At 45.8% G+C, this 21,654-nt stretch overlaps 1 protein-coding gene across 3 annotated transcripts in view; it reads left to right on the forward strand.

Annotated features, from left to right (window-relative positions):
• Window positions 1-21,654, forward strand: part of GGA2 (golgi associated, gamma adaptin ear containing, ARF binding protein 2) — a 30,651-nt gene that overhangs the window by 7,238 nt on the left and 1,759 nt on the right. For 2 of the 3 annotated variants that reach the window (XM_027126637.1, XM_027126639.1), the window contains exons 2-16: window positions 2,191-2,275; window positions 3,084-3,159; window positions 4,293-4,391; window positions 7,013-7,136; window positions 8,367-8,470; window positions 9,939-10,019; window positions 10,558-10,695; window positions 11,778-11,859; window positions 14,331-14,456; window positions 15,222-15,344; window positions 15,641-15,669; window positions 16,070-16,203; window positions 17,602-17,759; window positions 19,964-20,133; window positions 21,115-21,225. In XM_027126637.1, coding sequence (XP_026982438.1) covers window positions 2,191-2,275; window positions 3,084-3,159; window positions 4,293-4,391; window positions 7,013-7,136; window positions 8,367-8,470; window positions 9,939-10,019; window positions 10,558-10,695; window positions 11,778-11,859; window positions 14,331-14,456; window positions 15,222-15,344; window positions 15,641-15,669; window positions 16,070-16,203; window positions 17,602-17,759; window positions 19,964-20,133; window positions 21,115-21,225 — 1,640 coding nt within the window. Of the gene's footprint in view, window positions 1-2,190; window positions 2,276-3,083; window positions 3,160-4,188; window positions 4,392-7,012; window positions 7,137-8,366; window positions 8,471-9,938; window positions 10,020-10,557; window positions 10,696-11,777; window positions 11,860-14,330; window positions 14,457-15,221; window positions 15,345-15,640; window positions 15,670-16,069; window positions 16,204-17,601; window positions 17,760-19,963; window positions 20,134-21,114; window positions 21,226-21,654 lie in introns of those variants that run through there. The other variant, XM_027126638.1, reaches the window with a different exon arrangement.

A 21,654-nucleotide genomic window follows, 5' to 3' on the forward strand; every position in this document is an offset into this window, starting at 1 on the left:
TTGCTACCAACTTTTTTTTTTAAATATTTATTTATTTAGGCTCTGCTGTGTCTTAGTTGCGGCATGCGGGATCTTCATTGCGGCATGTGGGATCTTTAGTTGCGGCATGCAGACTTCTTAGTTGTGGCATGCATGCAGGATCTAGTCCCCCCACTAGGGATTGAACCCCGGCCCCCTGCATTGGGAGTATGGAGTCTTACCCACTGGACCACCAGGGAAGTCCCTCTGCCTTCATTTTGAATAAACTTTTGAAGTTTAAGTGTAATAAGTCATGTGTACATACTAAAGTATAGACAGAGACTATTATAAGATTAGCTATCTTTTATTGATTACTTAATGGTTGCTGCTATACTGAGTACTTCAGACACTGTCTTTTAAAAATCTCATGGCTATCCCATGAGGAGGGTACTATTTTCCTTATTTTATAGTTGAGGAAACTGAGGCTCAGAGAGCCCAAGGACATGTAACTAGTAAGGGATGGAGCTGGAGATCCCCATCCTGAAAGAGCAGATAAGATGTGGGCCTTCTAAGAAGAAAGGGATGGCTTCTGTTTTGTGGGGGTGGGAGATAGAAAGATTAAGAAAGTCTTTATGAAGTGGCATTTGAATTGGGACTCGAAAGGTGAACGGCATTTTGAGAGATGGAACATAGGGAAAGAGCTTTGAGGAGGAAAAAGGTGAGGGGCATATGGGAATTGATCATCTAATTCCTTTGCTCTCCTTTGTTGTCCTTTTTCACTTAGGATGGAGTTGGTGGGTGGGAAGATGGGGGATTGAGTACCTGTCCTCTGAATCTCATTGTTGAGCTGTGGGGCACATGACTTCTGCGTGACATAAATGTGACTGCTGTCTGGAAAAGTTAAACTCTGGATGACTGTGTAGTCTTAAGTGATCAGAAGGGAGGAGAATTAGTAGGGGCTGGAGCAGTGGGAGGAGGGTTTTGGGAGGAGGCGGAAATTCAGAGTGGCCTTGAAGAATGGATAGGATTTTGAGAGGAGAGAAGTGGACATTCAGGCAAGAGGAATAGTGTCAGAGATGTGACCATAAGAATTACTTATTTGCAGAGCTTGAAAGAGCTTCTCTGTCAGGACCAGTAAGATATTTCACTGGAGAGCCAGGTAGGCCAGGACAGGCTGGACAGTGGGGAGTAAGGGAAAGGGCAGGATGAAGACAGTCTTATGAAAGGGCAGGATGAAGACAGTCTCAGCAACTCCTTTGTGAGAATGTGGCCTGGTTCAGTCTGCGGGCGCGGCGTGTGGAATGGGCATCCTTGTTGGGTTGCTGGCTGCGGATTCTAGGCAGCAGCAGTGGGAGGAGAGGAGGAAGCTGCTACCATCAAGCACCAGGAAGGATACACACAACCCCTTATTCCAGGAAGTCAAGGATTGCCCCTCCCTTCCGTGGAGCATGGTCTCAACATTAGGCCTTCTGACAATCCCTCTTTCTCCAGGTATCTCCTGCTCCTGGCTGTGCCCTCGTGCTCTTCATGCTCCGTGTCCTCGTATTTCATCCGAATATAAATGTTCCAATGGGGGAGACCCTAGCGTGACTAGATCTGGGTTCCTTGGCCATGTGTATGGTAGCAGAGAGAAATAGCATTTTGAGGAGTGAAGACAAGGAGGTCCTCTCGTCAGACTGGATAAGCCACTGACATGTGGAGAAGCTTCTTACACAGGATGGTCAGGAGATTTCAGAAGAAGGAGGCTCAGATTTAGGCCTGTTACTTTGAGGATATGGTGGGAGCTGCTCAGGGCTTCATTGTATGTTCTAGTCTTCCTGTCACATGGCTAAGAAGCTTACAGGTTCTGGCCCACGCCCAGATGCTGGCCCAAGCCCGTCCTCACTGCAGGGCCAAAGTGGGGGAGTCCTGACACGGGCATGAAGAAGGTGCACATAGGCCATCCCCTGCACTGGGAATGGAGCCCCTTTTAGGACAGTAGCTTGTTAACCAGTTGAGCTGTTCATTCAGTCAGCAAACAGTCGCTGAGGCCGTATCATGGGCCAGACACTGTGCCTGACAGTGATGATGAGTACAGGCCCCTGTCCCTTTCAGCTGTCTGCTCCCTGGGTCTCATCCCCTAGAGGTGATGTCACAGTCCTTGGCTGTTGTCATATTTGGGGGGCTAGTGGTGTGGAGAGGTGTTTGTTTCTCTTTATTATACTTTAATTTTATTTTTTATTTCCTTGACAGATAAAGCCACAGACCCAAGCATGTCAGAACAGGATTGGTCAGCTATTCAGAATTTCTGTGACCAAGTGAACACTGATTCCAGTGGGTAAGGTGACTTCACACACATGCTTGACTTTGGGGGCACCTCAGACTGTGCATGCCTTTGTTTCTCAGGATTGTTTCACGTAGCATAGATTGTTGTTTCATTTTTTTCTCCCTCCGTGATCTACTGAGTACATTATTTTTCTAGAAATAGCAAATTCATGTGGTTTTCTAAAAAACAAATAGTCAGTTTGTAACTGGCAGCTACTTAATACATTTTAAATAGTGTTATGAAACACTGCTCCTGAGGAGGTCTCTGAGTGTTAGGGACAGAATGTAGCTAGGGTGCGCAGCAATGTGAAAGATCAGTGTGTTCTCCATAATTTAAATGCAGTCTTTCTTAAGGAAAAGCAGGGGGAAAAGGGGTAAGATTTTGTTGAATTTGGTTTCTAAAGTATCTGGATAGGAACTTAAGAAATGAGTCAGTCATCCGGATGTTTTATCTCCATGTTGCTGAATATTCATTTTGAAACGAGCAAGAAGGTTGATCACATTTTCTGCTCTAGTGTTAACTGAGCAGTTGTCATATGACAGACAAGGTCTGTGCTGCTCACGACCAAGTTACTCACAGGTCTGGAAGTTGTAGGGGTGGGTTGACTGGGGAGAGGATGGTGTGCCCTGGAAGTGTAGCTATGAGAAGGGTGGGTGGGAGTCGGCCGCCTTCAGGGGCTCATGCCTGGCCGTGTGCAGTCACATCCCACCTCTGCTCTGGGACCCGAGCTCCTGGAGGAGAGGGGACTTTACTGGGTGTGCTCAGCCAGACTGGTGTGTTCCTCTCCGCCCAGAGTCCAGGTGTCTTTGTTTTCCCTTAGCTCAACCCATGCACCTTGGCTACTGGCCCACAAGATCCAGTCTCCACAAGAGAAAGAAGCTCTTTATGCCTTAACGGTGAGTTCGGCTTGCCCCTTAGCCTAAGCTCTCCTGTCCTGAGGCTAGCGTTTCTGTGGGGAAGAGGCTCTGAGAGGTTCGCCTTCACTGGCCTTGAGAAGGCAGGCTGGAAGGAGTTCTGGGCTCAGATCGCCCCATTCTAGATCTGTTTCTGGAGAGTAGTATTGAGCCCGCTTTGCGAGAAGGAAAGGAAGGCTTTATTTCTTTTTGCCCTTTTTAGACCCGGGCTGGCAAGGTCAAGTCCCACAGGGCCAGATTGGTAACATAAGTGAATGAGCTGCTGGGTGGGGACCAAGGAACTGGAGAGCCCATGCCCAGTCTAAAGAGGGCAGCTACAGTGCAGGACCTGCTGGCTGTTGCCAGGCGTGAGTTTGGGCCCAGTGTTGCTAGGACTTCTGTTTAAGAGAAACTGGGAATCTAGATTTTTAAATATATGAATTCTCTGAATTTTTCGATATTGGTGACTGATTTGAAATGTTAAACAAGATTGTGGACCAAAGAAGACATTTATTTACAGGCCCAATTTGTCACTCAAGTGCCAGTAGGTAACCCGTAGTTTAACAGTTCTTGGGTATTCCACGTCCAATTTCCGCCTCTAAGGAGAAAGAAGGAAGTGATTCTCTGACTGCTTTCACCTGCCCAAAGGGTCTCCTTAAAAGGTGGGGTGAGGGACTTCCCTGGTGGTCCAGCGGTTGGGGCTCCACGCTCCCAGTGCAGGGGGCTGGGGTTCGATCCCTGGTCGGGGAACTGGATCCCACATGCCGCAACTAGAAGATCCCGCATGCTGCAACTAAAAGATCCCACACGCCACAACAAAGATCCAGCACATGGCAACGAACATCCCGCGTGCCACAGCTAGGACCTGGCACAGCCAAATAAATAAATAAATATTAAAAAAAAAAAAAAAGGTGGGGTGACCTCAGAGCACCCCACTGAGCTATTTCCTGGGCACAAACCTGTCAGTTACAAGAGCAAACAGGTTCTTTTTTTTCTTAATCTAAAAGTGTCACCCTTTCTCCCAATCTTTAGTGTCCTCAGTCTTGAGCCATGATTTCAGCAAATATTTACCAGGTTTGAAATGAGCCCTGGAGCCAATGGTTTCCCCTTCTCATGGGGGTCCTGTGTCTGCACAGGTGCTGGAGGTGTGTGTGAACCACTGTGGGGAGAAGTTCCACAACGAGGTGGCCAAGTTCCGCTTCCTGAACGAGCTCATCAAAGTGTTGTCCCCAAAGGTGAGTACCCTGGGCTTGGCTTTGCTCACTGTTCTGCATGCACCCCAGGTTTCAAGCTCCTGTCACCCTTCTTGGTCCAGAGGCAGACCTGCTCATGGATAGAACCTGCCAGGCTGTCCCAGGTGTGTGAGAGCTGAGAGGTGAAAGCTTTCCTCTCCAAGGTGTAGGATGATGGTCATCAGCTGATCCCCGCCCTTTGATGGTTAGCATTTTCAAATTCTCCCTTTAAAAATGGCCTTGTAGACAGGTGGCCTAGAGGGGCGAGCACAGAGGGGCCTAGCTGGTGGGCACAGGTTTCCTGGTAGAGACAGCAAGACATGTTGGGTGTAGCTTTAAGTTTCCTTCTTTCCTTGTCTTCTGTAGCTTTTCTCCTGTGTCTTAGCAACACCATTCTCGGGTAACTAACATTGGTGGAACCTTCCTTTGCTGCTTCCCAGCAATTCTGATACCAACTGGGTGTCCTGTGATTTAATTCATTTCTGAAAATAAGTACTCAAAGTTAGGACAGACCCTACAGGTTAGGAGCTCAGTCCTACCTAGACTACACCTACTTCAGACACCAGTCATAAGTCTCGGGGATGCCCAAGCTACTTGCACTTCTGCCCGACCAACTACAAGTTCAGAGCTTCCTCTGACCCCCTCTGCCAGGTTCCATCATTCACTAGAAAGATTCACAGAACACAGGAAAGCACTATACTTACTAATATTCTTTTACTGTAAAGGATGTAAATGCAAGAGATACATAGGCGAAGGTCTTGGGGGTGAAGGGGGAGCAGAGCTTCCATGCCCTCTCCCGTGGAACCTGAGCATACCACCCTCCCAGCACATCCATGTGTTCAACCAGAAGGCTCTCTGGACCTGGTTGTTTCGGAGTTTTTATCTGGAATCATGTGGGCATGATTAATTTAATCACTGGCCATGTTATTGAACTCAGTCTCCAGCCTCCCTCTCTTCTTGGGGAGGTCAGGATAGGGCTGAAAGTTCCAACCCTCTAATCACATGGTCAATCCCGCCCTTGAAACTAAGTGCCCACCAGGAGTGTTTAGCAGAAACTCAGGTATGGTCCATGGGGGCTCATTGTAAATAACAAAAGACGTTCCTGTCACTTAGGAAATTCCTAGGGTCTTTGAAATTCTGTGCCAGGAGGAACTGAGGACAAGGGTCAATATATATATATACACATATATATATATATGTATATATATATGTTATTTCTTCAGAACATTTGAGTTTCAGCAATTCCTTTCACTTTACCTTATTTTCATTCCAAATACATTTTTATTCTAGACTTGCCACAGTCAGATAATGAGTGTCCCCAGTGGCTCTAACCTAGGCCAGTATATGGTAGGATTTAATTTTAGTGGCTTTATAGGTTGATTCTTTGAAACCCAGAAAGAGCCCTGGAAATGGGTGCCAGGTAATTCGTCTTCTCGCTGTGCCTCAGCTCTACCAGCCTTGGGCGGCTCACTTCTCTGGGTCTCAGCGGCCATCTCTTTAGTGATAGTGTGGGCTGGGCAGTCTACTAGTGAAACTGCACAACTAGGATGGGATTTGAACCCAGCCAAAGCTCAGATTGGGACTTGAATGCACAGGCTGGGACTCAAACCCACTGTCTTTTTTCTTTTTTAATCATTATTATTAATTAATTAGTTTATTTTCAGCTGCATTGGGTCTTCATTCTTGCGCACCAGCTTTCTCTAGTTGTGGCGAGTGGGGGCTACTCTTGGTTGCGGTGCGCGGTCTTGTCATTGCGGTGGCTTCTCCTGTTGTAGAGCACGGGCACTAGGTGTGCGGGCTCCAGTAGTTGTGGCATGCGGGCTCAGTAATTGTGGCTTGCAGGCTCCCGAGCACAGGCTCAGTAGTTGTGGCGCATGGGCTTAGTTGCTCCGCGGCATGTGGGATCTTCCTGGACCAGGGCTCGAATCCGTGTTCCCTGCATTGGCAGGCGGACTCTCAACCACTGCGCCACCAGGGAAGTCCCAAACCCAGTGTCTTTTAATTAAAATCAATCACCTGGTGTCAGGACTTACTGAAGCTCAGGTTCATTATGTCTCTGCACAGAAGGAGTTCAGCAAGGGGCAAAGTGATCGGCAAGAAGTAGATTTATTAATATAGGACGCCTGTGAGGGATACAAGTGTGCAGGCAAGGTGGCTCTGCCCCGAGAACTAAGTGGGAAAACAGATTTATTTAGAGAGATATACATTCCAAAGGTAGAATGTCTCAAAAGGTGAGAGCAGTCCTGAAATACGGGGTGGTTAGTTTTTATGGGTTGGGTGATTTCATAGGCTAGCGAGTGGGAGGATTATTCCAGCTATTTTGGGGAAGGGGCAGAGATTTCCAGGAATTGGGCCACCGCTCACTTTCTGGCCTTTTATGGTCAGCCTCTGAACGGTCATGGCACCTGTGGGTGTGTCGTTTAGCTAATGTATTACAATGAGCGTATACTGAAGTTCAAGGTCTACTGGAAGCCAAATCTTACACCATCTTGGGCCTAATCGGTTCTAACCAGTTTATGTCGTATTCTCAACAGCTGTGTCATTCTCTAAAGGTTACGTCTTGCCGCCTTCCCTCCCGTCTCACCAAGTCCCTTCCAGCTCTGTAATTCCCTTTCCTTTTTCAGTACCTAGGCTCCTGGACCACAGAAAAAGTTAAAGGAAGAGTCATTGAAATACTCTTCAGTTGGACAGTGTGGTTTCCAGAAGACATCAAGATCCGAGATGCTTACCAGATGCTGAAGAAACAAGGTCTCACTACCATTACTTATGTTGCATTCCCTTTTCACAGTAGTTGTTCCTTCTTGCTTTTTTGTACGCTTTGTTAGTTTGGGGTGAAAGCTGGAGATCTTGTGTCCAGTAGATACAACAATAGAGGCTGACGCAGTAATTTTGATCCCTGGAAATGGGTAGACCGTTCCTTCCGGTTGACGGGAGTTGAGCTAGGTTTGAGATGGTTGTTGCTGTAGTTACCCTCACTATGCCAGGTTCCAGACTCTCTAGTGTTAGCTTGTGTTGAGGGTGGAGGCTGACTTGCTAGAGCGTTTCTCTCAGTATCTGCTCTACTCTCAGCTTTGGGTCTTCCTCTTGCTCTACACCTCAGAGGGGGTCTTATTCCATCGCCTTTCCTGACAGTAGACCCTTACTACTTGTTCCTCAGTGCCCGTAGCCTGGTGGTGGTGGTGCTGGTTCTGCTGTGAGTAAGCCTCAGTCTCAGGCAGGCATGTGTCCCTGGTCTTGGTGGGACCTGTTTGTGATGCTGTCCCATCCCGACTCGGGTCTGGGCCGCGACACGTTGCTGCCCCTCCCCCAGGGGCACAGGCTTTTCTTTTCTTTTTTTTCCAGCTCAGTAGATTTTCACCACTGTTCTAAGGACAACAGGTTTGGTGTCCTTCCCCCAGCAGTGTGAGGCTTTTCTGTTGGGAGAGAAGGATTTCAGTGGGCCATCAGGCCTCTCCCATTCTTTTTTTGTGAGGCCTTTGGAGAATGAGCCTATTCCTCTTGTGTTGTGAGCCCCAGAGTGTGTCCTGTGTAGAAGCTGGGAGTCCATGTTCCTTTTCTCTTGGGCTCTGTGGGAGGGGCCTGGATTCAGCATGGACTATTTTTCTCCCTGTCGCATACACTCACTTAACATTTTTAGGAGTATTAGGGATTCTACACTAATTTCTGGGCTCTGGGAGATTGTATACCTGCATAAAATGATCAGTATTTGTATAGTGTAAGGCCCGTTGACCACTAGCCTTACGGTCCGGTTCTGCTCTAATTTAGTTGGCTCTGACCTCTCCAACTTTGTACTGGTTCCATGGATTCTCCCAAGGGAGGATGCAGAGCCTTGATCATACCCTGGGTGTATCTCTGTAAGGTCGTTGACAGTGTTTTCCTGGTGGGACATCAGGAACCAGGAGTTTCTGGGCTTTATACTGGATCCTGCTGAAGTCAACGGGTACCTATATCTGTATATTCATGAGTTGCATGTTTTAGGAATCATAAAGCAAGATCCTAAACTACCAGTGGATAAAATCTTGCCCCCACCTTCTCCCTGGCCCAAGAGCTCCATCTTTGATGCCGATGAAGAAAAGTCAAAGGTAAGGAGCTTCTCCCTGACCTTGGTGGCCTACCTGGAGTCTGACCAGACCCCTTCTTTTTTTTTATTTGAATTTTATTTTATTTACCTTTTTACACTGCAGGTTCTTATTTGTTGTCCATTTTATACATATTAGTATATATATCTCAATCCCAATCTCCCAATTCATCCCACCCCCACAGATCCCTTCTTTTAGGGACTCTCCTGCAATGTCCCCTGACCCCAAACCAAAGTGTGGGAGAGTGTGGGGAGGTGGGTTTTGAGTTCCCTGTGGAGCAGAGAGAGGTAGCTGAAGGTCTGGATGTTTTCTTTGTGGATAGGCCAAATAATAAGTGTCCTGTTCTTTATATCTTTCACTTTATCTGTTCAGTGTTCCTGAGGGAAAGAAGGTACGAAAGGATAACCCTAGTGGGTAATGTGGGTCGTCGGTCATATCCAGAGTGTGGTGTTGGGGGAGGAGAGTGGGCAGTAAAGAATTGGTTGTATGTTGGCTCAGATCTTTTTAGTGTCAGTAAGCATGATCTCACCCATTTTCCTTCCATTTTTGTCTCCCAGAATTGTTGCTCCTCAGACATCAGTAAGGAGAGGGAAGGGAAAAGCAAGGTGGTCCAAACCTAGGCCAAGACCCAGGGATAACTCCAGGGTGCCCCTGAAAGGTGGCAGTGCTTTTGGTCATTAGCGTTCTTGGTCCCTCACAAGGTCTGGTGAGTGTAGAACCAGGAAGACTCTAGTCCGAGGAGGGGTCTCTGGTACCCTCTGCCTTCCAGCTGCAACTGTCAGCTGTAATCTTCCCTTGGATCGAGGTGCTCACTGTGGGCAGAGTGAGCAGGGCTGTGCTGGGTTCTGGGCGGCTTTCCCTCTGGCTCCTCTCCTACAGGTGCTTCACCATTGCAGAGGGTGGGAGGAACGGGGGAGGAGGTGTGGCATGGACTTCTGAGAAAGATGGTCTTGTGTCAGCTGCTTAGACTCCCTGACACTCAGTATCTCCACCTGTCCTGCCACCCATCCAACAAAGAGTGAGTGACTCCTCTACCTATTGGGAATAAGGTGGACGAGATCGCCAAGGTCTGTCACATCATAGTATGCGGTCCAAGACAGCCTTGGCACTGTTGACATTTTGGGCCAGTTAGCTTTCTTGTTGGAGGTCGTTAGGCACTGTAGGATAGAGTGTGTACAGTATCCCTCTAACCGCTAGATGCCAGGAGTACCCCCAGTTGTGACAACCGAAAATGTCTGCGGACTTTGCCAGAGGTTCCCTGGGGACATCCACCGCCCCACCCCATGGAAAAACCAGTGGTCTGTGGGGATGGTCGTAATCCTTAGGTTACTGTGTTGTGAGGATTTGGTAAGGTAATGCGTATAAAATGTGCGAGCTGTTATTAGTGCTGACTCTGCTGTTGCTGGTGCTATCAGTCTGGGCCGTTTGACACAGAGGGAATTGGTTTCACCTAGTGTTGTTCCCTCTTCAGCTTCTGACAAGGCTTCTGAAGAGCAACCATCCTGAGGATCTTCAGGCTGCAAACCGGCTGATCAAGAATTTGGTCAAGGAGGTGGGCATTTTCCAGGGGGTTCTGCAGAAGCAGCACTTGACAGGGGCTGGACAGTGTATATGTGTGTGTGTGCTGGAGGGTGTGGGTACACAGTCGTCTGGGAGAAGGGATGGCTGCCTAGCCCTGAACCGGGGAGCAGCTGTGGGCTCCCTGAAGGGCAGCAAGGTGGTGACTGGAAGCAGAAACTGCTGTGTGTTTCTCTAGTACTTCTGTCTAGGAACTCAAAGCATTTCACAGACACCAGTTTCCGTCCCAGCGATGGGTATTGGTGTGGATAGAATCCAGGTTTGGGAATTTCTTTTCCAGAGGGATTTAGGCTGGTGGTACAAAGGAGTAGTCCCAGCTCCCCAAACTGCATTGTCTGTCCCAGGAATTCCGGGCCTTGAGCATCTTCTCTACCTGCTGAGTGAACACTCCATTCGCTCCGTGTTTTGGTGGCTCCCCTGAGCTCTCCACAGTGCAGCACCCCTTTCCCGGCGCTTGTTCAGGCTTTCTTCAGAGCTTCTACTCCCTCACTTCATCCCCTTTCTCCCAAAAGGAACAAGAAAAATCAGAAAAGGTGTCCAAGAGAGTCAGTGCTGTGGAGGAGGTACGGAGCCACGTGAAGGTGCTGCAGGAAATGCTGAGCATGTACCGCAGGCCAGGGCAGGCCCCGCCAGACCAGGCAGCCTTGCAGGTACTCTTTTTAAAACTAAATTTCAGGTGGCACTGAGTATCACTGACATACTGGGAATACACATATATTTCAAGAAGTCATCATACAATCAAAATTTATGTCCCTCAGCCGCCCCCAACTTCCTCATTCCCTTCCCTTCTGTTCCTGCCTCTCTCCCCATCCCCAGGCAACCACTGATTTGTTTTCTGTTCTGATTAGTATATTTTTCCTAGACTCTTATATAAATGGAATGATACAGTATTACACTTTTTTTTTTGGTCTGGCTTCTCTTCTCCTTCTTGGCGTTATTATTTGAGACCCGAGACCCATTCTTTTGTTTTTTTTTTTTTGGCTGCACCGCTTGGCATGTGGGGTCTCAGTTCCCTGACTGGGGATCAAACCCATGGCCCCTGGTTTCAGAGCGTGGAGTCTTTTTTTTTTTTTTTGATTGCAAAGCAGTGTTCATTATTATCATTTTTAACATTTTTATCGGAGTATGATTGCTTTACAATGGTGTGTTAGTTTCTGCTACATAACAAAGGGAGTCAGTTATATGTACACATATATCCCCATATCCCCTCCCTCTTGCGTCTCTCTCCCACGCTCCCTATCCCACCCCTCTAGGTGGTCACAAAGCACCGAGCTGATCTTCCTGTGCTATGCTGGGGAGCGCAGAGTCTTAACCGCTGGACCGCCAGGGAGGTCCCAGTAGAGTATTCCTTTTTACTGCTGAGTGGTACTCCGTCGTATGCGTACACCACAATATGTATATCCGTTCATCTGTTGGTGGATATTTGGGTTGTTTCCAGCTCTGGGTGATGATGAGTTAACCTGCTGTAAACAGTTGTATACAGGGTTTTGCGTGAACATACACTTCCCTTTCTCCTGGGTAAATGCCTCGACGTGGGATTGCTAGGTCATCTGCTGCATGCACAGTTAACTCTTTAACAAACTGCCAGACCGTTTTCCAGAGTGTTTGTGTCATTTCGTATTTCTGAAAGCAGTGTAGAGATTTCCCATTTCTTCACATTTACACGTCTTGGGATCTTTCTTTTTTTATAACACACTTACTGAGAATTTACGTAACAAGCTCTGTTTTATAGGTCGTGTATGAGAGGTGTGAAAAGCTGCGGCCCACCCTGTTCCGGCTGGCAAGCGATACCACCGACGATGACGATGCGCTCGGTATGATGTTTTTTTTCTTTAATTAAAAAAATATGTATATATTTATTTTGGGCTGTGTTGGGTCTTTGTTGTTGTGTGCGGGTTTTCTCCGGTTGGGGCGAGTAGGGGCTACTCTTCGTTGTGTTGCTCAGGCTTCTCATTGCGGTGGCTTCTCTTGTTGTGGAGCACAGGCTCTAGGTGTGCGGGCTTCAGTAGTTGTGGCTCGCGGGCTCTAGAGCGCCGGCTCAATAGTTGTGGCACACGGGTTTAGTTGCTGCACAGCATGTGGCATCTTCCCGGACCAGGGATTGATCCTGTGTCCCCTGCATTCGCAGGCAGATTCTTAACCACTGCACCACCAGGGAAGTCCCTTGGTACAGTCTTATTCTTTAGGCATAGACAGCACCCAAGAGTGCAGGACAGACGTGGGGCTTCCTGCCTTACTGCTGACGCAGAAACAAGACAGTAGTCCCTAGGTGTTATGGTGGTTGGGCTTGGGGAGGGTGTGGCCTGAGTTGATTCTTCTGATTTCCAGAGGAATCTACTATGTTTGAGCAAGAAATGAGCCGCAAGTCTGAAAGCATAGAAAAGGGTGGAAATTTACCATGTAGATTGGGTGTGAAGGGGATAGGAGAAAGAGTGGCTACAATTGAAGGCTTGAAGAAAGGCTGAACATTCTCAGAGGTCTGAGAAACAGCTGCGAGGGGCTCCTTGGAAGGTTTCACACCCAAAGTGCCTTCAGGGGCTGGGTGGGGAGTCTAAGTGGGGATACCAAGTGGAAGGCACAGGGGAGAACTGTAATCCTGTACACAGGTATTGAAACGTTTAAAACTATTTTATTTTATGGAAAATCTCAAAACACACAAAAGGGATTTATTCTATCCCCATGTACTCTTCACCTTTTGTTAATAATTACCAACTCATGGCCAGTCTTTTGATCTTGTTTTATCTGTACTGCTTTCTCCCTCCATCTTCCCCCCTACATCCCCAATTCTATTTTTTTTATTTTAATAAGTTCTGGCACCTTATTAGATGTCTGTTTGATGACTGTCTATGCATTTACTTTTATTTATTTATTTATTTACTTTACTTACTTATTTTTATAGGATCTTAGTTCCCCGACCAGGGATCAAACCCGTGCCCCCTGCAGGGGAAGCTCAGAGTCTTAACCTCTGGGCCACCGGGGGAAGTCCTCCCAATTCTATTTTTAAGCAAATTCCAAACATTTCAAAGTAACCAGTCAGTGTTCAGATTTTCCTGGGCATTTTTCCCTCTAATCATTCCTTGTTGACCCTCTTTCTTTTTTTAAAGTTTGTTGTAAATCAGTATCAAAAAGAAAAACCACGCTTTGTAATTGGTTGATATTTAAGTCCCTTTTAATGGGTAGCCCCCATTCTTTTTTACTTCATACATGAAAAACATGTCCTTTGACTTGCAGAGTTTCTCTTGGTCTCAATTTTCTGATGGCATCTCCCATGGTATTTAATGTTTCTCTGTTCCTGAGATTTCTGAAATTCCTGCTTTCTTATAAATTGGATCAGGAGGCTTGTTCAGATTCAGGTTCAAATGGCAGGGCGTGTGCCGGGGAGCAAGAATGCTTCACAGGTGATGTGAAGAGGCCCATGGTATCTGGTTTTCTGGGTTTTATGTGATGTAATTATTGTCTAAACCCGTTATTTCCTCCGGTTGCAATGAAGTCAAAGGTCACAAAATTTAAATTTTAATCACCTTGCACATGCCAAATAAAACACTTTGCCAGGTGAATTCAACCTCGTGTTAGTTCACAACTTCCATCCAGTTTAAAAATTGACAGGAAATGAATAGTTGGTCGCTCTTGCAGTGCCTTCCTAGTACCGTGGCCTGCAGTGTTATGCATAGCCCCTGGCTCTGTTGCTGTTCTGTCTGTCTCCTAGGAAAGGCTTTCTTGCAGGTAAACCAGATCATGAGATACTCTTGACATTTCTGAAATCCACTGCGTATTTTATACTTACAGGATGTTTCAATTTGGATGTCAGATTTTCATCAGGAATACTTGATCTGTACTTAGATTTTATAAAATTTACAGGTGAAAAAGTAGATTCGTGTACCAACTTGTTTCCTACACGCTTCCCAATAACTGAATAAAGTACCAAAAAATTTTTTTAATATTTGCATCCACATTGACAAAGTAGCTTTAAGTTTTGAATTAAAATTAAAGTTTTAGTTCCTCACTTGAAAGACCCATATTTCAAGTGTTGGCCATCATATTGGACAGTACAGACAAAGAAAGTGAAAAAATTTGGTTCCTCCTACATCCTGCGAAGGAAGTGTTGAGGTTCAGGGATTGAGTGACTGGGTGTGCCAGGGGACTGATCTCGTGATCTGGGGGCAGGAGGCATGGATATACTGAACCTGGTAGAGCCGTGTGACAGCTGCTTTGTGGAGTGGCTTAAAAAAGACTGAGATTGTTGGTAGCTAAACCAGGGGATTCTGATTTTTCTCTCATTCTTCAGCGGAGGTTCTCCAGGCAAATGACCTCCTCACCCAGGGAGTTCTGCTGTACAAACAGGTGATGGAGGGCCGTGTCACCTTTGGGAACACAGTGGTCCGCTCTTTGGGAGACATACCTGTCTCCAGAGGTATGTGCAGAGAGCCTCTCCCACCCTCTGCCATGGGGCAGCCTGCAAACATCGGGAAAGAAATGGATCCCTGAACGCTCTGGGTTATGGTATAGAAATGAGAGAGCATGTCCTCTTTTCCCTTTCCCTTGAGAATTGGTTTTATATAGCCAGCCTCTGCCCCACGTGCCATCACGGGTTGACTGCTAGGCTGGAACTAGCTTTGGCTGTAAACAGAAGCGGTGGCTATACCGTGCCCAGGTTTGGATTGCACCTCTCATGAGTGCTTACTTATGGGAGCTCACACCAAAAAAAATATGACCTTCTTCAGGTGTTTCCTAGTGCCAGGCTAGCTAAATCGGAATCATCTGGAGTACTGGTTAAAATGCAGATTCTTGGACCTTCTGAATCAAGACTACTTAGAGCTGGGACCCACATTTTTATCAAGCGCTCGAGATGATTCTGATTCACTGTGGTCAGAACCTCAAAGGCCTCTGACCTGGAGCAGTCAGCTCTGCTACTGTCCAGGTTGAATGGACCGTTAGAGGATTCTGTGTTTACTGGGGTGGGAAGGCAGTTCCTCTGGTTACCTCGTATTTCAGATGCCACTCAAGGCTGTAAGTCAAGCCAGTCAGCTGAGGTGGAAGGTTCATCTGGGGTGTGCTTAAGGGTGGGGTGATGTGATGTCTTTTGATTGGGAGGGGGCCTGAGGGAAACTGATAACCTTTAAGTGGAGACTTTGCTCTTATTCTGACTGACTTATTTTCCTAACTGTCTGTTTTCTAGTCTTTCAGAATCCAACAGGCCGCATGAAGAACTGCCCCCTGATTGACTTGGAGGTGGACAGTGGATCCGAGCAGGCTGGGACTGTGGCTCCATCTTTACTGCATCACGACCTGGCAGCCTTAGGTGAGGGTGCTGTTTAGGGGCAGCAGGCACAGAATGGTCCTGATTCCCAGGGAGAGAGTAAGCCCATTCCCCCTGGTGAGAGTGTGCCGGTTTTTAGAAGGAATTGGGTATACCGGGAAGTTCAGAGAGGTCCTCCCTGTACTCAGTTTCAGATTTGCCATGAATGAGTTGAATGACTTTGGGTAATTTGTTTTGTCTAGGCTTTCTAAATGTTCTAGAAAGGATGATGGTATCAGTCTCCAATTCATATCAGGTAGAGCTACGGATGTGCATCTCACTCTGTTCCTTCTTTACAGGGATCAGTGATGGCCCAGTTACCAAAAAGGTAAGGAAGCTCTTCCTAGGGACCGGAGAGGAGAGGGGAAGTCCCTCAAACCTACCTTCATGAGGGCAGCAGTGCCTGGGGGAGGGCGGAGGGCTACAGCATAGCCTGGTGGCACTGTGGACTCAGAGGTCCAAAGCCTCTTCCTCATCCTCACCTCTACTGTCTGGCTTGAACCCCTGGAGGGATTTTGCTCTCCTTCTTCCCTACCCTTTTCTGTTGTATCCAGGCTCCTGCTTACTAAAGGTCTGCTGAGGAGTCATGTCCTCTTGACCTTTCTCTACCTGCCCCAGGAAATGTAGTAAGCCTGGGCTTTGGGGTCAGGAGAGCTGTGCCACAATGTCACCATGGCTCATAGTCACTCATGCCCTGGCCTTACTTTAGTCATTCCTGGTTTTGACAGGTTGCGAGTCAGAATTGCGGTCAGGAAAAGAGGAACCCTACCACCAGCACACTGCCGGGTGGTGGTGTCCAGAGCCCTTCTGCAGAAAGGAACTTGCTGGATCTCCTCTCCCCACAGCCGTCTCCGGGACCTCTGTGAGTCTTGTGGGCAAGGAGCGTAGAAGAGTGGCTCCTGTGTGCAGTCCTCGCTCACTGCGCGAGGCCAGGCAGTGGGGCCCAGGGCTGCTGCTCCCCCTGAAGGGCTGCTTCCTTTCTGTCGGAGTTCAGTGCGTTCTCCTTTTATTCCGCATCCTAAGTCAGGAAAGTACACGTTTGGCCAGGACCTCCAAAACGCAGTTTAAGGAGCAACAGCAGTGATGATGATGATGTTTTTTGTCTTTATAGGTTGTTGTTTTTTTTTTTTCCTGATTTCAGTGTAATTTGAAGCAAAGCTTGATTACTAGAGAAATAGATAATATAGAAAGTCCCAAATATCACTCTCTAAAGACAATGTTGAATGGTCCTTCTTTGCTTTTTTTCTACACATGTAGTAATGTGTTGCTGTGGCTTATTTTTACACAAATGAGATTATAATTTACAAACTGTACTCCACTGTGGTTTTTTATATCACACATCTTGGATGCGTTTTCATCAATTTATGTAAACTTGCCTCATTCTAATAGTTGAATAATAATTCATATACATATAATATATATATTTAATCATTTCCCTCTTGTGGATATTTACATAGCTTCCAGGTTGGAGGAACCTGGAGTGTTTCTATAGTACAGATTTATAAATGTAGAGGTGCTCTTAGGTATGAGTATAAACATATTTTCATAGGTCCTGTCCCTTTGCCTCTGGCAAGGCTGGAACACTTTGCCTTCCCCCAAACAGCCTGAGAGCCTGTGTCCCTGGTGGAGACCACAGAGCTGGGTGGAAATGGAGATGTGCTGGGAGGTCATTCTTGTTAGTACCCGTAGGGGGTTTCTTCCTAGTTTACTGTTTATAACCACTTGACATGGGGTCAGTAATAATTCTAATTTTGGTGGGTTACTTACGTCTGGAGTTTGGTTTTCCATAAATGTTTTTGATTTGTATTCCAAATGGACAAAACCATGAAGTATGAATGAAGTGGTCAGTGTAACTTGTGCTGTCATCTTCCTAGCTTACGTCACGCTGGTGATCATGTATGGGAAACCATCTGACTGAGCTACTTGTTGTCAGAGACTGCCTGACAACTACAACATTAATTACTTTATTGGGTCCTTATTGTATGCACACATTCCGCTCAGTGCTCTTCATATACTTTCTCATTTAATTCTTGTAACAGCCTATGAGATAGATACTAAACTGTTTCTATTTTACAGTAAGAAAACTGAGGCATGGGTTAGATTACTCGTCTAAAGTCATACACCCGTAAAATATATACATACACACATATACACATGCATATATATATATTTATTTTTTTCCCCTTATTTTTCACAAAACCTAATCAGATTCCTGGAATTCTCTACAGTTTTTGCCAGTCTTGATATTATTTCTTTGCAGGAATTATATTCCGCAGAAAAGTATCCCCAGGGAAGTGCCACCAGGTACTAAGTCCTCTCCAGGTTGGTCCTGGGAGGCTGGCCCATTGGCTTCTTCTCCGTCTTCCCAGAATACACCTCTGGCTCAAGTGTTTGTCCCTTTGGAGTCTGTTAAGCCCAGTAAGTACAGTTTCACCCTTTTTTTTCCCTTTCTGTTAGATGCCCAGCTTTATCCACTCTGGATTGGTATGGGTGGCTCTTAAACTGGGGAAGATGAGTCAGGGAGAGATACTGCCTGGGGACAGAGGATAAGGCAGGTGGCCCATGTCTCTTAGCTAATACTTGTTTTAGTTTTCTCTGTCTTGGAGTTGACACTGAAGGATATTGGCAGGCGAAATTTAATTAGGGGCCTTGAATCCACTTACGGAGATGATCTTCATTTGGAATTCAAGAAGGGAATGTTCAGTGTGATCTGAAATAACTCAGAAGAGGTGGAATTAGAAAGAAAGGAAGAATTTGGCTGGTGATCCTCTTCCTCTCTAATAATCCTCATTAAAGCAGGAAAAGTAGCTATTAACCTCCCTTACAAAGAAAAGGAAACGGAAGGCCCAGCTAAGTAAGGTGAGACTGCCTGTGGTCAGCACGCTGGTATGTGAGTGGGAAACAACTGGGGTCTTTAGATCTAGGGCCTGGGCCCCTTCCTTGGGCACAGGGCCTTCCTGTGGCTCAGTGTGGTGAGCTCAGATTACAGAGGGCCCTGGAACCAGGCAGAGGAAATAAAGTCAGCAGTGGGGGCCCTTTGCATACTCACTTTATTAATTTTTATTTAAACATAATAAATGTTCATTGTTAATTTCCTGGTTTTGATAATTGCACTGTAGTTATATATAATGTTAACATTTGAGGGAGCTGGGTGAAGGGTACATGGGAATTCTTTGTGTTTTTGTAACTTTTTGTAAATCTGAAATTATTAAAAAACAAAATTAAAAACAAAATTCAATATAGTTTTAGAAAAGATAGAATAGAGCAGAAAATTAAAATCATCTATACCGTTACCACCCAGAGATGAAAGTTCTATTAATGTCTTGATGTATTTTCCTGTTTTATCCATGTATGTATGTTTAGTAAATTGTCACCATAGTATATATACTGTTTTATATCCTGCTTTATTTAATATTTTAAGCTGTAGCATTGTTTCATGCCCTTATTCTTCAAAACCTTGATTTTTTAAAAATGAATTCATTTTTATGCCACTAACATGTACTGTAACTCATTTACTCAGTTTCTTTCTGAAGGATAATTTGTTTCCAGTTGTTTACTGTTATAAACAGTGTTACAGTGAACACCCATTGCAAAAAATGGAGATCCATTTTTGAAACTTTCCTGATTATTTCATTAGGATATATGCTTAAAAGTGGAAATGCTGGGTGTAGACATTTAAAATTTTGATCTTCGTCACCAAGTTCCTTCCTGGAAGGGTTACCTTTTTCCCCATAACCTCACCTCCATACCTCATGAATATTTTCAGTCTTTTAAATCTCCGACAGTTTCATTGTCAAACTATGTTTTTATAATGTGCGTTTTGATAAGTGATGTTTGGCATGAAATAAGGATCTTCATTAAAATTTCTTCCAGTTGGTTAGCAAGCTGCCTGCCATTTATTGAATCAGCCAGTGATTTTCAAATATATGCTCTTGACATGTTAAATTCTCGTATTTGGGTCTGTTCTGCATGCTGTTTTCAACTGCAGTTTCATACATATCTGAGTATTTGTTTATGCAAATAGCCCTACTCTCCCTTCTTTTTTAATGGTTAGTCTAACGTATCTTTTCCCAAAATTAACTTACGAATCATTTCTTAGCTAAAGTAGAACAATCCCTTTAGTATTTCCAAGACCTAATTAATTTGAAGAGATCTACTGTCTTTATAGTTTTGTAAAATTAAATATAAGAGATGTTATGTGTATGTAGTCATACAAGAGAAACCAGAAGGATATAGGCCCAGATGTTAGCAGTGCTTGTTTCTGGGGAGTATTAAGGGTGTTTTTTATTTTCTCCTTTATGGTATCCTGTATTTTCTGTAGTGTTCATACATTATTTTAATCGTAATCATTTCTTGCTCAAAAAAATGCTTGTTTTTTTTTTTTCTTAAACTGGTACTGGATGGTTGGATGGAGGGGAGAGATCAGTTTGGAATGTCACAGGAGTCCAACTAGAGGTAACGAGACTTAGATTATGGTGGTGCAGAGGGTTAATTTCAGGAGCTGTTCTGACTGGAGAAGCAACAGGATTTGGTGATAGGTGCACATCTCTTTCAAGCATGGCTGCTCTTTCAGGGGAGTCTGTAACAGTGCTAATCCTTTTGGTCGGGTCCTTCTCTACCAGGCAACCTGCCTCCTCTTATCGTGTATGACCGGAATGGATTCAGAATTCTGCTCCACTTTTCCCAGACTGGGGCCCCTGGCCACCCAGAGGTACAGGTGCTACTGTTGACCATGATGAGCACGGCCACCCAACCTGTCTGGGACATCATGTTTCAAGTAGCTGTGCCAAAGGTGAGTCAGCGGCTGGCCCGCTCCTTTGAATTTTTCAATAAAGGCTATCATTTTTGAGCACCAGGTCCTTTGCTGGGATGTTATCTATTAGGTGGAAGGGCTAGAATCTTCACTCGAAGTAGGTTAAGATAAACTGGGAGTTTTGTTGGCTCATTTAACTGAGGACTCCTGAACGTCTGACTTCAGATATGGCTGGATTCAGGTAAATTCTTAAACAGTTCCTTAAGAATTTGTCACTTTCCATCTCTTGACTTGGTTTTTCCTCTCTGGACCCTGTTCTCTCATAGACTCCCTCCACCAAGCAGGAAAATGGTTATCAGCAGCTCCAGAGTTACATGGTCCTTATCGCTTTTTATCCCAGAAGGAAACTCTCCCCTGACATGAGGCATGCATATTGATTACCTAAGGAAGGGCTAGGGTTGGCCTTGTTGGTATTACTTGCATACCTTGGACCAGTAACTCGTGTTAAGGGGTATGAGGTACTCTGGCCAAGTTGCACGTTATGTTTTTTTTCTCGAGGGAAGTAGCTCCTCACAGATTAACAGCCATACCAGAATCACAAGAAATGGGCAAGGGGCCTGTCCTGAAAGGAAGGATTCAAAGCAGACAAAAATAAACTATGTGTTTTCTAATACGCATGGTAATTTTATAGGGCATGTGCTATTATTCCTCTATCTTATAAATTAAATGATCAATCCAAGGTTCAGAAAGGTTAAATATTTCGCCCCAAATCACAGAGCTAGTAAGAGGCAGAGTTAGAATTCAACTCAAGATATGCTCTCACTCTTCATGCTGCCTCTCAGAAGCCAACCTTTGATCACACAACTTCAGATACATTCCATGTATGAGTGGAAGGGCTTTTGGATCCTTTCATCAATTGGTGGGGTGGAGGCCAAGCTCTCCTGTTCACCTGATCTCCCTCATTAAAGCTGTAGTTTGTTAGGAATGAGTTATATGTTGGATTCTTTTTGCCCCCAATAGTCAATGAGAGTGAAACTACAGCCAGCGTCCAGCTCCAAGCTTCCTGCTTTCAGTCCTTTGATGCCTCCAGCAGTGATCTCTCAGATGCTGCTGCTTGACAATCCACACAAAGTATGTTCTGGTGTCTGTGGTAGCAGGGAAACGGGGGCCCCTGAACTCTAGGGAGGCAGCTGGGCAGGTGGAGGGAGGTATATTGAGGTCTTGCTTTGGTTGGGATGGTGGTAGAATGTCCCTTGCCAGAGTCCGTTTTCTTTTGGGGCTTATTGAAAGATCTGTGACCAGATTGTCATAGCTGGGGACCAAGGGAGTGGTACACACTCTCCCTAATCCCATGGAATCCTCTGAAAGGGTGAGGCCAATCTGTCCTCTTAGCTGGTCTCCAGGACTGCAAAAGCGTGGGAGGATTCCCAGGATGTAAGCCTGGCTCCCTTTGTGTTTGTAGTCCCAGAGGGTCAAGGCCAGGGTATGCCTGTCATACAGTTGCTTGAAGCCCTCACTTGGGTGGAGTTAACATACATATACTGTTACTTGGTGACTACG

This window comes from Aethalodelphis obliquidens, unplaced genomic scaffold (genome assembly GCF_003676395.1).
Source record: "Aethalodelphis obliquidens isolate GAN/ISIS:26980383/991018 unplaced genomic scaffold, ASM367639v1 scaffold30, whole genome shotgun sequence".
Lineage (NCBI taxonomy): Eukaryota > Metazoa > Chordata > Mammalia > Artiodactyla > Delphinidae > Aethalodelphis > Aethalodelphis obliquidens.